The sequence below is a fragment of the Saccostrea echinata genome, unplaced genomic scaffold, assembly GCF_033153115.1.
Source record: "Saccostrea echinata isolate AGI-Se365-2 ecotype Australia unplaced genomic scaffold, CSIRO_AGI_Sech_v1 ptg000009l, whole genome shotgun sequence".
Taxonomy (NCBI): domain Eukaryota; kingdom Metazoa; phylum Mollusca; class Bivalvia; order Ostreida; family Ostreidae; genus Saccostrea; species Saccostrea echinata.
In genome coordinates, this window is record NW_026889758.1 from 16433301 (window position 1) to 16451753 (window position 18453).

General features: G+C 33.0%; 1 protein-coding gene across 4 annotated transcripts in view; it reads right to left on the bottom strand.

Annotated features, from left to right (window-relative positions):
• Window positions 1-18453, bottom strand: part of LOC133181881 (synaptosomal-associated protein 25-like) — a 50678-nt gene that overhangs the window by 1157 nt on the left and 31068 nt on the right. Inside the window, exons 4-9 of one of the 4 annotated variants that reach the window (XM_061316528.1) lie at window positions 11904-11952; window positions 10556-10673; window positions 3412-3543; window positions 2625-2769; window positions 2385-2466; window positions 1085-1177 (exon numbers count right to left, since the gene is read on the bottom strand). In XM_061316528.1, coding sequence (XP_061172512.1) covers window positions 2401-2466; window positions 2625-2769; window positions 3412-3543; window positions 10556-10673; window positions 11904-11952 — 510 coding nt within the window. In that variant the 3' untranslated portion in view covers window positions 1085-1177; window positions 2385-2400. Of the gene's footprint in view, window positions 1-3; window positions 1178-2384; window positions 2467-2624; window positions 2770-3411; window positions 3544-10555; window positions 10674-11903; window positions 11953-18453 lie in introns of those variants that run through there. The other 3 variants (XM_061316527.1, XM_061316526.1, XM_061316525.1) reach the window with 3 other exon arrangements.

Genomic DNA, 18453 nt, shown 5'->3' on the forward strand with positions numbered 1-18453 from the left:
CAAAAAACAGAAATAAAATGCATGCTTTATAAAAGGAAAAACGACAATATAGATCTAACTCAAAAAGACTCAGACATCAGGTATGAACAGCCATTGTTAGACATGTACTTCTAAGCAGTGCTTTACACTGAAAGATGTCTGATACTTTTTGTAAATAAACAAAACAAGCATGCTAACTAGAGAAAACATATATTCTGAAATGACTTCTGTAGAATGGCAATTTAGTATGTGGGTCCTATCAATTCAACTTCATTGCAAATGTAAGTAAGTCTTAATGGACTACATTTTCTGCTGGTTTTCTTCATTTAATAGCACTATTAAGCAACTATTTTCTAGAGAAGGCATTCCAGTTTTTACTCTATTGTAACAAAGGGATAACGACAAGAAATAATCTCAATACAAAGAGAGATGGAAGTATTTATTATATTCACCGACAGATCCAATCATCTTAAATTCAGAAGAGAAAAACTAACAGAAAAAATTAATTTACTTCAGTTTCTCATTTTTATTTTCACTATTTGTTGATGAAAAATGCCAACAGGTGAATATAATTCATACTCCTGCCTTCCTCCTCAAGGAATAAAATTAATGTAAACAATTCAGTGAACACTAAGGAAACATATAATACACAACAAATATGGATCTACATGTACTGGTAAGTTTCTCTTTCTTTATGAAATTCCATAAATATTTTAATATTTCCTGTACCTATATTTGGAATTAATTATATGTTTAGTGTTTATGACATCAATGTCAAACCTGCTAAATGTATATCTTAATTTTTGGAAGTAAAGCAAAGCTTTGAAATTCTCTTCTATGTAGATCCATTTTTCAACTGAAAACTGTGTCTCTACAAACACAACCAACTCTACCGACGAATATCTCCATGCCAGGGACAGTTTCAAATCTTTGAATTTCATTTTTTAAATTCTGCATCACAACTTTTCTGCATTTAATGATGAAATGTCGAACATGACTGAGAATATACATATATACTATGCATCTACATGTAGTAACATTAAAATAATCATGTGTTTAAGTAGATATTGCAGTAAGAGAAAATAATGATATATCTATAATAGTTTAAAAAGGAATGCAATGTCAACAGTTAATTATCTTTCAGTATCTTTCTGGCCCTCTGGTTAGCTCCCTGAATCCGGGACTCATTTGACTGGGTCTGTAATTAAAACAGAACAGGTTAATGAGGATTAGTAATCTACAACCAGGATTAGTCATATTAATCCAGCTGGATTATAAAAATGACCATGAACCTTGCCTTATTAAGCTTTTTAATTCATCAACACATTTCATAAGGACTATACTACACTGTAATAAAGATATCATTTTCATTTTCTAAGAAAATACTGTTAGTACTGATCTCTGATGTAATTAAAAAATATATGACCATATAAGAAAGATCTAATGATGCACATAGCTCTGAGGAGTTTGGAAATTTTGAATATATGTTCAGTTTGAGAATGACATTTAAAAAGAAAATATCATTGCCATATAATTAGTTAAATCATGTATGATTTAAGGTCCTATAATAAAAGTCTGAAAAACTGAACATATTTTAAAAATTTGAGTCTAAATTTGCATTTATATACAAAATGTATATGTGATTACATAATAACTTTTTAAGTACCTTTGCAAAAGTAAAAAACATTTATGTATGTATAAGCAAAACTTTAAAAGACATCTATTGGAATATTTGTAAATAAAATACATAAAAAAGCAGGATTTCACAAAATGTGCTGTAAGAGATGAAGTAATCAAAATAAAATCCTATTGTGGGATTGACACAAACTGAAGTCTTACTATCGGAAATCTTCTGTGATAAATCATAAGGTGACGGATCCTAGGCTAGAAGTGAACAATCTAAGGAACATGTACAGTAGCAATCTCAACTGGCACGCTTCAATAATTCTTATTATCTGATTACACTGTATACTACATGTTTTACATGCATTATAAGAAAGACATCATAAGAAGTAGGAATCTCTCAAATAGCCAAATATTTAGTAAATTATTCCTTTAAGGTACTCATCACTCCTGCTCAAAGCTTTCCAAGGTACATTCAAAACACCTATGTAATGTACTGATTTATCACTGTACATATTCCTTATATGTTTACATGCAAAAAAATAAATAAAATCAGAGCTGACTCTACATGCCACTGAAAAAGATAAAGTGATACACAAAATTAGAGATTATGCTCCAGAAATACAACTTCATTGATATAAGGTTTTATGTCAAAGTTCCTCATTCATTCCCGCTATTTCTTCTAGTTTCCTGCTGCTTGAACACCTATTTACTTTAAATAAATCAATGAAGAAGTATAGGATGCTGTGACCTGACAGAAATAACACACTATACATAAATACACTGTTCAGTCATCTGTTAATCTTTTAGCAAAAGATTGGCTCGTTTATTGGCCTCAATAATACGCTCCACATTGGATCCACCCTATAAAAAAACAGATCAGCAAAAACATACACAATGTACTATACCTATTTTACAATTGCAGAAAAATTTGTCTTCAAAAATGAAATTTTTCATTGCAAAGATTTCTTCCTGTCTCACAAGAATACACATATTTTCTGTATGACAATTCTGTAACTGACCTTATTGTTAATGCGGTCAATTTGTCTGTTTTGGGATTCTATTTCACTGCCCATGTCTATAGCCATATTTCGAAGATTACCCAGCATCCCACTGACTTGTGTCAAGTTTTCTTCCATTTCATCCTCACGAGCATCATTGGTAATTCTACGAAAATAAAAAAAAAAGTGATTATAGGTAACTTTGATATTTCTCTGATATTTTTGAGAGCAACATTGGTAATTCTACCAAAAATAAAAACATAACTATTATTATATAAATCAATATTATTTTGATATTTCTCTGACATTTCTGAGAGGAACATGTTTTAGACATGTACTTTGTTGTTCTTCCTATGCGGAATATGCTTTTAAATTGATGGTTCCCTGTCATCTTGTAGACTTTATCCTTGACCAACCTAATGATTATTGGATCTCTATGGTAACAGCAGACATTTTGCTACTCTATGACCTAGCTATCTGGCGACTACTGGGTCATGTGGTTCAGTCAACCTTTATTCACTTTGTATCAGACCAGCCTAATGATTATTGTAGTGATTATTGGGTCTCTATTCACAAAACTTTTCTTTAAACGTCTCAACAGACCTATTTGTAGTGATTATTGGGTTCCTATGTCCATGATGTCCTGAAGACTTTCTGTTTCCTTTGTATTAGGTGATTATGATTTCCTTGTATTTGACCTACCTGGTAATTTCTGAGTCCCTATACATGGCCCTTAGACATTTTATTTACTCTGTATAGTAAGTTACATTGTCCAGCAGATACTTTTTTTACTTTGTATTAGACATACCTGGTGATTATTGGTCCCTGTGGTCCTGCAGTCTCACCGACTATCACCCTCGGACCATTCGTGTTCACTTTCCCATCCTCTGATGCCTTCCATGTTTTGTCATAGTCTCCTCCTTTTTCAAAGTTCTTAGCCCTGGGAAAATTTAAATTTATATCAATATTCTTATTTGCTTGCTAAAGTCATGAATATGCTGTAAATAGTACATTTGAACTTTCGTATCTCGAACACAGATATCTCGAATATCATGGATATGTCGAAGTGATTGGGAAGTCCTAACCACATATTTCTTAAGTATTTTACCCTTGATATCTCAAACCCTCAGAAATCTCGAAGTTTTTTCTCGGTCCTGTGGAGTTCGAGATAACAAGGTTTGACTGTATATTATAGTAAAATCACATAGGACAAAAGGCCCATGGGCCACAACACTCACCTGAGTCAATATGGCCCTGCCATTCTTCAGCAGCAATTTTTTTCTCCTATGTATTGATTGTATTCCTATGTAAAAGTTTGATCCCCTGTTTTAGCCCCATCCTACCCTCATTTGATTTGAACAAACTTGAATTTTAACTATCTGAAGATGCTTCCATATCAATATGACTGATCTTGGCTTTTTTTTTCTTGAAAAGAAGGTGTTTAAAGATTCCTATATATTCTTATGTAAAACTTTGATCCCCCATTTGTGGCTTCATCCTATCCCACAGGGTCATAATTTATACAAAGAGCTAGAGCCACGAACTATCAAAATGTGCCTTAAATTTTAGACAAAATTCAAGTTTGAAATCACAAAGCTTGTCATATGTTATATTATAGTGCACAGTGTCATGCTACTCTACATACATATTTTTACCACACAGGCCACAGTCTTTGGCACATGCGCAGCATCAAATGTACCACTGAAGTTTAAAAACTACTAAAAAAACGTTGATTTTACGGTAGTTATTTCAAAATTTGAATGTGGCCACACTCAAGTACCAATTCCAAACTTTGCAGACAGAAAAATATTACATATATGCATCTTTATGCAAAATATCTTAGAGGTACTCGCGTGTGGCCAGTATGAATTTTACATTTTATGAAAGTTGAGCTTTCAGAAATTGAAACAAGGTCCTCCATTTTAACAGTAATTATGAGTTCATTATATATGTAAATAGCTGAAATTAGTTATAAGTATATAAGATTTATTTTTGATAACTATGTAATCCCTAATCTTATTTTGTTGTAGAATATCTTAAAATCACATTTAACATTTGTTATTTCATATAAAATTTAACATTACGTTCTTTTCATTCATGCTTACGTACATCAATTGACGATGACGTCATAATTTGACCTTTTTGACGTTGATTGCATCTGAGCACAGATAATTTGAAGAAGATTGTCAAAATAATTTCATTACATGTAATAAATAATTGAAAAGTGTCGAGATCCAGTTTCCAATTAGTTGCCAGTACTAGATGTAAAACGTATTTTTTTGGCAGATTATTTATATTAATAAAAACTCAAAGGTTATTTTCTACAATACATAAAATACGCAAAAATCATGCGAGTTTTGTACATGAAGCGGAAGTAATTTGATTTGTTCATCACACACTATTTTAAATGAAGAAATCTATGGTATATATGTGTTCAAGATCGGTTAATTGTGTTCTCAATCTAATTATCAATAATTGTAGTAAAATATGTACATGTAGCTAACACTAAAACACTAAGCACTAAAAAACTAAGCCCCCTTCTCTCTCTCTCTCTCTCTCTTTCTTGTCTTAGCTTCTTTTTCTTCTTTATAAGCCTTTCACGATGTCTTAGACTTCCTCTTAGAACCTTTCCTATAGACTTTCTATACTACATAATTAGCCTACCTATTTTACGATGTCCTTTTTTTCTAGTGTAAGAAGCGATAGATTAATACTACAAGTATTAAACATTTTTGAAAAGAGCTCATTTAGAGACACTTTTAAGTTTGAACAAAAGAGGGGATCACACCCGTTTAAAAATATAATACGACTTTTTTTTTTTTTTTTTTGACGAACATAGAAAAGGGAAAAAAAAAATTCTCCAATGCGAGGGGGGTGGGGGGTGGGGGGGATTACACAACTCGGAAAATGTTTTGACAAGGAATAAAACATATTTCCTGAAAAAGGGTGCGAGCGGAAGACACTTCTCGTGAACAAGCCGCTATATAGACTCTTCTTACCAACTGACAGGAGTCCGTGTTTCTTATGTGGAAGGACATCTATCGGTTACTTTATTATAGAAATAAATAACTCTTAAATTGAATAACTGCGGACCCCACCCCCTCTATGTACAGATCCACGCATACGTGTATGAATCATTTTATATCTACAGAAAAGTGTCCGATCCAATGTCAAATGTGTCCGAAATTCTGTTACATCTGAATGCATTTTGAGGTAAAATACCGAGGTGATCCAATTAAAATGAAAAAAAAAGAGTTAAACTTTTAGTAAATCTAACTCACGATTTGCACACATTGGTTATATAAAATAAAGTAAAAGACAGCGACACTACGATGTCAGTCATGCCTTTCCAATACATGTATTTTGGACTCTCATTTGCTATTAGGTGGTTTGCCTACCGGCTTTCTAAATTACATCTAAGGTTATCAGACAAAGCATGGATCGGAAAGCTTTAACAGATTAGATCATTAAGTTAAGAAATAAGATTCAAATGATTAATAGTTTTATCTATAAATAGTAGGGAATCCCTGCGGAAGTGACGTAAAAAATATTACTTGAAGGGATGACAAAAAACATAGGTAATCAAAGATTACGAAGCTCACCTTGACGAATGTTATCTACATGTAAGGCAAATTTCACATCATATTTTTTTTCTAGTTAGGGTACATCCCAAGATCAATATCCATGCAAGTTTGGTTTAAGTAGGACTTATTGTTACTTGGAAATAGACCTGCTCAAAAAACCGTTTACTAATCAAGAAAATTTTGGTCAGTTCCAACATCCAAAGCAAGTCTGGAAGTTTCATCCTTGAATGCACCATCTATGCAAGTTTAATCACAACAGGCCATAATTTTATATAGCTAATCCAAAAAAAAATTATCCTGGTCACTCATCTAGAAAATGTAAGTCGGATTCAGAATCCAAAGAAAGTCTGGAAGTGTTCATCCCTAGATACAGCATCCATGCTAATTTAGTTAAAATATTGCTAAAATTCACTCATGTGGAAAATCTAGGTCTGATCCAGCATCCGAAGCAGGTTTGTTAGTGTACATCCCTAGATGCATCATCCATGAAAGTTTGGTCCAGGTAGGGCTTATAGTCACTTGGGAATGAGACTGCTCCAAAATCTAAATCTGGTCTCATATGTGGAAAATCTAAATCAGATCCAGCATCTGAATCAAGTGTGGTAATGTCCATCCCTAGATGCATCATCCATGAAACTTTGGTCCAGGTAGGGCTTATAGTTACTTGGGAATGGACTTGCTCCAAAAACTTTAACCTGGTCACTCATCTGGAAAATCTAGGTCAGATCCAGCATCCGAATCAAGTGTGGCAGTGTCCATCCCTAGATGCATCATCCATGCAAGTTTGGTCCAGATAGGGCTTATAGTTACTTGGGAATGGACCTGCTCCAAAAACTTTAACCTGGTCACTCATCTGGAAAATCTAGGTCAGATCCAGCATCCAAAGCAGGCGTGGTAGTGTCCATCCCTAGATGCATCATCCATGCAAGTTTGGTCCAGGTAGGGCTTATAGTTACTTGGGAATGGACCTGCTCCAAAAACTTTAACCTGGTCACTCATCTGGAAAATCTAGGTCAGATCCAGCATCCAAAGCAGGCGTGGTAGTGTCCATCCCTAGATGCATCATCCATGAAACTTTGGTCCAGGTAGGGCTTATAGTTACTTTGGAATGGACTTGCTCCAAAAACTTTAACCTGGTCACTCATCTGGAAAATCTAGGTCAGATCCAGCATCTGAAGCAGGCGTGGTAGTGTCCATCCCTAGATGCATCATCCATGCAAGTTTGGTCCAGGTAGGGCTTAAAGTTACTTGGGAATGGACCTGCTCCAAAAACTTTAACCTGGTCACTTATCTGGAAAATCTAGGTCAGATCCAGCATCCGAAGCAGGTTTGTTAGTGTCCATCCCTAGATGCATCATCCATGCAAGTTTGGTCTAGGTAGGGCTTATAGTTACTTGGGAATGGACCTGCTCCAAAAACTTTAACCTGGTCACTCATCTGGAAAATCTAGGTCAGATCCAGCATCCGAAGCAGGTGTGGTAGTGTCCATCCCTAGATGCATCATCCATGCAAGTTTGGTCCAGGTAGGGCTTAGAGTTACTTGGGAATGGACCTGCTCCAAAAACTTTAACCTGGTCACTCATCTGGAAAATCTAGGTCAGATCCAGCATCTGAAGCAAGTGTGGAAGTGTCCATCCCTAGATGCATCATCCATGCAAGTTTGGTCCAGGTAGGGCTTATAGTTACTTGGGAATGGAACTTGCTCCTAAAACTTTAACCAGGAAGCCGACGCTAACGCCGACGCCGGGGGTACAGCATAAGCTCATCTCGACTTCGTCGAGGTGAGCTAAAAAAATAAAGCTTAATTTTGAAATATGAATAGTTCAAAACATACATTATTGTCACTCAATATTATATACCACCTATTTTAAAACTACAATAAACGCAAAATTGGGACATTCACTAAGACTGGTAGTTTAACTGGTTTGGCTTCAATTATTAAAATTGTGGCAAGGTGGTAATTTTGAATAGAGGAGCAGGAGGAGAAGGGCGATCAAAAAGATTATTTAATGAATAAAAAAGTAGAGGCAAGGGTTCAAACATAATTTGACCCTTCCCCTTTCCCGGGTATCACTCTTCTGGCCGTGCGTAACGATTTTAAATTATATATTTATTTTATAAACAAATAAATGTGATATTGGAGACAAGCAACAATCATTTACTGATTTAAATGCTTGAACTGTTCAACAATATAACAAAGGATAAACATAGGCGCAGTTTCTTATGCAGTACACTCTAATGTATGTGTTTCGAAATTAAAACGCGTGTGTTACGTTAATCCGCTACAACAGCCCCCCCCCCCCCCAAAAAAAAAAAATGGAAGTGATAGTACATAATAAATAATTTTAAAAAAAAAATTCATAATTCTGCTTTTAGGGCGAGATATATACCTGATAGAAAAAAAAACTGAACTCATATATGTGTAATAAGGGGAGGGAGTTAAGATTTTTTTTTTATTGTCTAACATCGATAATTATTGTACTGGGAACTTTATGTAAATATTTATTTGAATCAACAAGAGAAATAACATTTGTTTACAATATAATTAAAAAAAGTACGTAATAATTAAATTTCAATCAACATTTATCATATTTAGTTTTGAAAGGGAGGTTATGTTGAAAACTATGTGAATTGAGTTTAATGTTAGAAATTAAACTTTTGATCTCGTCACATAATTTGAATCAAATAAAAAATATCCATAATTTCTAGCGGCTTATGATATAATATAACTCTAGAAATCTCAGACTTAGGGCTAGAAAGTTTTTGTTCAGTTCTGTATATACATGTATGTATTTAAAACAAAATTATTCTGTAAGTTTTTTTTTTTTTTTAGAAAATCGGCGAGGCATTCAATTGTTTAAATATACTTCATTGTCAAAACGCACATATGAATCAGAAACAAGTTCTTCACACTCACAAAACTACTCTCCTCTAATAATTCAATTTGAATTTAATAAGAATAAGATCTTTATAGGTTCAGATTCTCACTAGGAAAGGGATTTGAAATTACCGCACTGGACGTCACTTTCATTTGAAAACGTTTGTTTGCAGTTATATTTCTATCCAGATCAGACAAAGCTTTCCAGAATTTATTTTATCAGAAAATAATGTAGTATGTAGCAGTAAGTCATATGTCTATAGTATTAGATACTTTTATACATAACTAGGACTTATGTGTACTTTCTTAAAATAATACACAGTCTAGGGGACACCGATTATTCTTACATGTACTATAGGATATAATGCAACCAGTTTACACTCGCGAGCAGTTATCATAAATTGCAACATGAAATCAACACAGGTCTTCTTTTTATAATATATTGATAAACTATCATGATGCTGATCAGATACTTCTCTATTCCAATTTTAAGGTTTTTTTTTAATAGTTTATGTGATTGCAATGGAATTTATTAACCACGTAACGATGTAAAGCATTTAACGTTACGTTACAAATAATGACGTTCCTCATGCAAATTTCAATCAAAACAATGCCATACTGTAAAATCTCTTCTTGAAAAAGTATAATAGATATCTAAAAAAGAAAAACAGTAATGAAAAGCTAAAAGTCTATGCTATCTATATTGAAATCCTCATTGATTTTGGAGTTAAGGCACATTTCGATGGTTCGTGGCTCTAGCTCTTTGAATCTTCACTACCTGAGGATTCTTCCATACCAATAAGACTTATCATGACTGTTATTCTTCTTCAGAAGTTTTTTAAGGATTTCTTCCTACCGGTATATATTCCTATGTAAAACTTTGATCCCCCATTATGTCTCCACCCTACTCCCAATGGTCAAGATTTCTACAAATTTGAATTTACACTGCCTCAAGATTTTTCCTTATCAATATGGCTTATTATGACTGTTGTTCTTGAGAAGAAGGTTTTTAAAGATTTTTTCCCTATATATTCGTATGTGGCCCCATCCTACCCCGGGGGTCATGATTTGAATAACTTTGAATTTACATTATGTAATGAAGGTTTCACATAAGTTTTAGCTTTTCTGGCCCAGTGGTTATTGAGAAGAAGATTTTTAAATGATGCCACAAAATTTTCATTAATTCTTAATTATCTCCCATTGAAAGAGGGTACGGGGCCTTCATTTGAACAAACTTGAATTCCCTTCACCCAATGGTGCTTTGTGGCAAGTTTGATTGAAAATGGCCCCATGGTTCTTAAGAAGAAGTAAAAAATGTGAAAAGTTTACAGACAGATGTCAGACAAAATGTGATCAAAAAAGCTTACTTGAGCTAACTAGTAAGTGCAACACAAAAGTTCAACCCTTCAACCAAAAATGTAGTTGGATGAGATAAAATATCTTCCTCTTGCATGAAAGGGTACCTGGCAAAAATTATTTTAAATACAAACCGTTTCCATGGTAACACACAGAGCCCACAACACTTTTCAAGCCCCTCTAAGTTTTTCTCTGCATCTCTCATGTCCTGGTTTATTTGGTCCATACCCTCTTCAATTCGGTCCAATTGTTCTATTTTAAGATAAAATGGTGAAGTATTTAGCATTTATATTATATTATATATATATATATTACAATATATATAGTTGTTGTAATGCAATTTACAATGCAGTTTTGATATTCAAAGAGGAACTCTATTTTTCTGATTGTTTAACAAGCAAACTTGGTAACCAACAATCTAGTAATAAGGGTATAAGAAGAAATGCTAGTTAACAAAAAAAATTACATTTTGTATAGATAGAGGATATTTATATTGTGCAATTTGATATTTGCTTTATCCAACAAGTTAAAATGGTGTATATTCGCGAGGCTTGCTGGGCAAATATACACCATTTCAACTTGGTGGATAAAGCAAATATCAAATCATACAATTATAGATGTTCTATTTATTTCATACGATTTTCGTTTTTAACAAAACTTTGAGATAACCCCTGTGAAACTATGTTGATTGATTTCTACCCAAATGGATGACACGTAAATTGATGACGTTGCACTGTTGACCTTGACATGCCGAAAAGAAAGTTATCTGTAGATACAAAATATGAAATCTTGGAATGATATCTGCTGTTGGAGATTAACTTTTGATACAAACTTTTGACTGGAAGTTGTACAAAGTCAATGTTGTATGGTGTTGGTGCTAGGCTACTTGTAGATCCATGGTAAGTTATACAGTATAATGTAAAATTGCTAGGGCCAAACGTTTTCTATGGGGGGGGGGGGGGGGAGGGGGTAACCAGTAAAAAAAAGACATTTCATTGATTTAAAATGAGTCTTTTTTCTTTTTAATGAACATTTTGAACATTTTTGCTCATTAACATTCATTCGATAACGCAATAACTTTCACAAATAGAAGTTTAGATAAATTTACATCTTGAACTAGGGGTTGTGTCAAAACCAGAAGCGCTATTGATAAAGCACATACCTGTGGATAAAACATAGGTTTATCTTATGGGTAGTATTCACCACATGTATGAGATAAAATATTACATGTGAAATGCAATACATACATTTTAAATACACATTATTTATTCAGTCAGATTTAATATACACCTCCATAAAACAATGGTAATTAATTACACTAATATAAATCAATTTATTTAGTATACACAATCATAACTTGTAAGCAAACCATATGAAGCCATTATATGGGTTATGATAAATAGCAACTTTATTAAGTTATAATTTATCAAATGCTGTTTAAAAATATCAACTCTCTACATGCAATAGATCATGCTGCCTTACCCCCTTGCTGATCCAACATTACGATGGTTTTAATTCCAACATCTTGTGACTGAAAGATTTTAAAAACAAAATCACAACATCGATACAACATGCAAAAAAAAAGTGAAACAAGTAAAAAAGGCTTACAAATTAAAATAAATAAAAACAGAAAATAGCTATAAGTACCTTGTACACTGTCAAGGCATAAGTAAGAGTGAACACATGATGTTCATGAAAAAAATGGATTCTAGCATGATGAAAATCAACTGAATTTGAATTTTTTTGTTTTCTTGCAAAACTTGCTTATTGGAGGTTTTTGCTATCATAAGCAATACAAAATTTACATATATACAGCAAAGGCTTCATCCTTCTATGAATTTAAACAAAAATACTCAATTTACCAAAAGATTAATTGATATAATTATTTAATCAACTTATTTAGACTTTTTTAGCGATCAGGAGAAGAGTTTTCATACAAGAAAACATCTTCATTGTTGGGAGACAAGATCAATACTGTCATCATCTGATTTATTTTTTTTTATCTCGTCCTATTTAGAAAACAATTGCTATTAATTAAAAAACATTTGTAACTCTTGAAAGAAAGAATATGAACAATAAAGAGAGAACAATGATGCATCATTTGATAAATAAATAAGCTGCAAATCTGTATGTCACTTGTCCTAAAAAATTGGGATGGATGAAAATGGTAGCCCATCCCATATTTTTCGGATCACAAATCTGCAGTGTAAATGTCCTTTCAGTGCTAATAATGAGCATGATATTGAAAACTTGGATCATAAATGTTCAGGAATAATTTTGAAGACATCATACGTTGTTTTTTTGTTTTTTATTTCCATCTTGTACTTTCCCATGACTTCCTTTGAGATTCCAGATCCCTGATGGCAGAATCGATATTAGTGCAGTCATTACAGTGCCAAATCTGGACACTGAGAGGCTGAGAATAGGAGCTTCATTTCCAGAATAAATGAAAGTTGGTCGTAAATCTGTCACATGCAAGAGAGTATGCTAGCTAAATAAGGTGCACTTTACACAGCCTATGTCACTCTGGACAGTCTGCAGCCTTACAAAGTACACTAATTAGACTCTAGGCAATGATTCTCAGAGTGGCTCCTTATACATTTATGTCCCAAAGAGGGTAGAATGACTTTAAAACAGCTAACATTTCAAACTAGAGAATTGTCACTAGGGGGGGGGGGGGGGGGGGACATTAGTAAAATTAGGTTAGGATAAAAATTATAGACTGGTCACCTGTTGAATTTTGGTTAATTTATGTCAATATCTTTGTTATTTAGCCTCAAAAGACAGTAAAAAATATCTTTCTAATACTCAAACTCAGTGTTTTTGTTTGTTTGTTTTTTTAAATTAAATTTTCACCACTTCCTTTGATCTTGACATTGTAACTTAATCAAATTTTTGAACTTGAACTAAGTCTTTGTATAAAATATGAGACTGAAGGTCATATGGTATTCTATATAGCATATCCACTAGTCAATAATGGCAAATCCCATACACTATAATGTCTCCTAGCACCTTTGCTGTAGAATAATTATAAACCTCTATTAACTTGGAGACATTTTTGGAAAATGAGAAAACAAATAGGAATCCATGACCATATAAACATGTTACAATTTACAATTATATACACAGTGCAACTAGATAAGTCCTCGACATTTTTTTAGGCCCTTAAATCAAAGCAAATAAAAGTAAAAAAAAAAATAAATAAATAAAAAAAAAAACAGCAAATTATAATAAAAACCTACAAAACAGAATAAAAACAAGATTTTAAAAAGCACATGGTTTACTGCTACACTGTACATTGGTAGACACGGTGAAATGTTGCAGCGACTGGAATCTGGAGGCAATAGAGACAGTTTGATATGTAATACACTCCTCCCATGCTTTTGGAATGTAATCATTATAAAACTTTAAAACTTTTTCTGTACAATTATTACAGATAACATGTATTGGAATTAAAGATTTCTATTTGACCTTATAAAACAGAAGTACTTCTCTGAATTGACAAAATATGGTATTCCAGAAAACATTTAAGATAATAGACCATTGTCAATTTATTCATTTCATAAAATTTCATTGAATAATGATGAAAAAACTCAAAACAGAAGCTGACTGAGGTGATTTAAATATGTATTGAATAATTTGTGCAAATACAGTTATTTTGTCATTTAATAACTTATCAAAATTACATATTTAATCTTCATTTGGAATAATTTAAGTGTCTTTCATAATAAAATAGAATATAAATTGATATTCCAAAAACTTGCTAGTATGTGTACAATGTAAGCAGAGGGCAGCCACCACAGTTATGTGTTGTCATGGTAATCTTACCTCCTTGCTCATCAAGCATTACTAATGTCTTGATGCCCGCTTCCTTACTCTGGACAGAGGATAGAAAACATTCAGGATCAACTCAGTACATCAAAAAACCTCAACAAAAATTCACAATCTTCTTCTCTCACAATATCTTATACATTATTATATGTAGGTACAGTTCTGCAGTTACATATGCCAAAGACTAAGTTATGAATGATTTTTTTTTTTTCAGAGAAGATTCCTTTGTGAATTTTTTTTTCTCTACAGTTGTTTGAGGGTGACACCAGAACATAAAAGTATTTCACAAAAACAGACTTGTTTCTGTGCACTTATTCATACAACAAAAAGAAACAAATGTTTCTTACTACAAAGAAAGATACCTTAACTTAAACAACAAATGACTGTTCATTGAACATATGATTAACACTAATAATACACGCAAACAGTGTGAATGTGACAGAAATTACTACTGATACATATCCAGTGTGTCTAACAAACAGAACAGCCAATACAATAGGCTCTTCTGCTTACCTCCCTGTTCATCTATCATAACAAGAGTTTGTATGCCTGCTTCCTTGGCCTGTTGCATGTCAAAACATTTTAATTCATGGAAAATGAAAATGGAATAAAGAGATTCATTTATTTCTGTAAAAATATATAGATATAATTTCACTGTTTTATTTATGGATATTATATATTAACATTCAGGATTAATTTTTCCCAATATTCTCAGAGTCAATTTTTTTTTACTGCAAGACTTAATTAACATATAAGTATACTTAGGATAGATATAAATTTATCTGCACCAAATTAAATTCAAGGAAAAGGTTGAAGAACAAATGACATCCTTTTTGGACATATACACAAAAACAAAAAGTGGAAAAAATATTTGATTTAGCAACCAAATTAACCAGTGTGGAATGTTCCTGGTAAAGTAAGAATTTCTTTATATATTAAGAAAAACCCCTACAGCAAACTAGAGGTACTGTGAGAGTGAACTCACAAAATGATACCCCCGCTCCCATATGAATATAATACATGTATTGGCAAAGTCCATGTTTGCTGTGGTATAGGAGGAGTTGCAAATAAGAGACCCAATATTAAAGAAAGAAAAGCAATGTCCAGGTTATGCTATAAGGAAACCCAAATATCTGTCCAAATGAAAAGAAAAATAGGAGGTGCTCAATGGCACTATGTAATAAAGATTCTTTGAAAGTCCCATTGAATTTTATTCAGTGGTATAGAAGGAGTTGCAGACAAGAGAGAGGTCTACCCTAATGTTATAGATATATGGTTGGAAGGAAGTTTGGATGGACACCCCAATCATTATACACCAAGACCGGGTATCAATTACTTTGAATTATAATGCATTAAATTAGAATTACTTTGGTATTTTTAACATTACAATTACCAGTTGGAACTTTCATTGTGTCCCCACCCTACCCCCTGGGGGTCATGATTTCAACAAACGTGATTCTACACTATCTGAGAATGCATCCATATAAATATGACCGATCAAAGCTTTGCTGTTCTTGAGAAGAAGATTTTTAAAGATTATCCCTATATACTACTAAGTAAAACTTTGATCGTTCATTGTGGCCCCATCCTACAGTGCAGGAAACTAATTTTGTTACAGCATCGATGCTGATTTGAATGCTTCCTTTGCTTGCTGATTTGAATGCTTCCTGTGCTTGCTGATTTAATGCTAGTAATCCTTATCCTGATGCTGTTTTATAATTAGGTCAATGCTACCGGAAGTAGCATCATGCCACCGGAAGTAGATAATGAATTTCAGCATTGCCATTTAAAGCAATAAAAGTGCCTTTTACAATTATTTGATCATAATATCTCACTATGTATCAATAATGTGAATACTTTAACCAATATTCTTTCTTTCTTTTTAAATTTTTTACTGAATTAAAACTCATTGATTTTCTGATGCTAGTAGGATAATGCTGATTTTATGTAGGTCAATGCTGGTTTTATCCTTTGCTTGCTGATGCTGATCCTGGTAATGCTGTTTTTTAAATGCTGATGCTGATGCTAGCTCGATCCTGATGCTAATAATTCTTATGCTGATGCTGGTTTATGTAACAAAATTAGTTCCCTGCACTGTACTCCCGGGGGTCATGATTTCAACAAACTTGAATCTACACCACCTGAGGATGCATCCATATAAATATGACCGATCATAGCTTTGCTGTTCTTGAGAAGAGGATTTTTTAAGATTTATCCTATATACTACTAAGTAAAACTTTGATCGTCCATTGTGGCCCCTGATCCTACCCCCGGGGGTCATGATTTCAATAAACTTGATTCTACACCACCTGAGGATGCTTCCATATAAATCATATCAATATGACCAATCACAGCTTTGCTGTTCTTGAGAAGAAGATTTTGAAGATTTTTCCCATACACTCCTATGTTAAACTTTGATCATCCATTGTGGCTCCACCCTACCCCCAGGGTTCATGATTTGAACAAACTTGAATCTACACCACCTGAGGATACTTTCACAAAAATATGACCAATCAATGCTTTGCTGTTCTTGAGAAGAAGATTTTTTAAGAATTTTCCTATATACATGTACTACTAAGTAAAACTTTGATCGTCCATTGTGGCCCCATCCTACCCCCGAGGGTTATGATTTGAACAAACTTGAATCTACACTACCTGACAATAATTCCACATGAGTTTCATCTTTCCTGGCCCACTGGTTCTTGAGAAGAAGATTTTTCAATGATGCCATTAATTTTTCGCTATTTCATAATTATCTCCCCTTGGAGGAGGGCGTGGCCCTTCATTTGAACAAACTTGAATCATACTCTATGCCAAGTTTGGTTGAAATTGGCCCTGTAGTTCTGGAGAAGAAGATATGAAATTGTGAAAAGTTTACAACAGCAACGCCAACGACGAAGACAGACAACAAATTTTGATCGGAAAAGCTCACTTGAGCTCAGTCAGGTGAGCTAAAAAAGGATATGAAAATGCAAATCCATGAACAGTTTCAACATTTGCTATCAATATGATTGAGTGATTTCTTACTCTCTGATTGGCTGAAATCCAATGTTCTAGGAATCATTAAAAATTATGCTCACCTGTGTCTGACTTTCCAGGTGAATATAACGTTGATTTTTTTTTTTTTTTTTAAAATTTGACTGGACCAAAAATAGATTGGGAACTTCCAAATTGATATTAGTTATGTTTAATTTTGTCATTCAGTGAAATCCTACATCTCTCAATGAGGTCATTTAGGCAGAGAAAAGAACAAGATGGTGAGATTTGCAAAGCAGTTTGTATCAATTAATCATTGAATCATAAATAAAACTTTTTAATTTTTTTTTTTTGTCTTTGTGATGATTAAGTTACCCTTAAGGTACAATATTTACCTCTTGCAGTTGTACTCCTTCGGAAGCTAAATCATCATACTGACCTCTAAACCAGTAATACATGTATAATATGCACATGAATTAAGGACAATGTACATGTAACAAGGTAAAATATGTGCAAGAAACTTTTTCTGCTTCAATTTAAAAAAAAAATTCTTCCTTAAGCAGCCTTTGATTTCCATTCTTATCAGTTTTTTTTTAAATTTATCAACATTATCATGCAAATTCTTGAGCTGTACACTATACAGTTGTATTTGCATATTTTTCAGATGATTGATTTAGAGTTTAAGAATACACTGAGCTTAAAAATAATTTGCAAACTCACAATGATTTGTTGTCAAAAACCACTGCTTTCAAACAAACATTGTTACAGATCAACATATAAAAACCATATAACATTCTGATAACTTTTTTGTGAATTTTCATAGAATACTTCATCATATGTCTTAGCATTGTTAAAATTCTTTGCTTTTGGGAGTATTTTTGCTTATTTTTGGACTGTTCCCTCTTTACATTAAGGTTCACACACCCTGTAATAAGAGAGGTAACTCTCACTGGGATAACTGACAATTATTCCTTTTTAAAACTGTCAAGATGAAAGGCCATTTCTGTCAAATTTTTCTACATAAGGTAACTAAGATTAAATTGTGTGCAATTTAATTACAAATTACATTTAAAAAAAAATAATTGTTAAAGCAAAATGTTATATAAGTGAACAGAGGGACAAGGAATGTTAAGAAATTCTTGATCTGCCTGATTAATATGAAAGTATCACTTAAGTTAGCTGACACCTATCTATTGGCTATCTGTCTGAATAAAACATGGAGAAT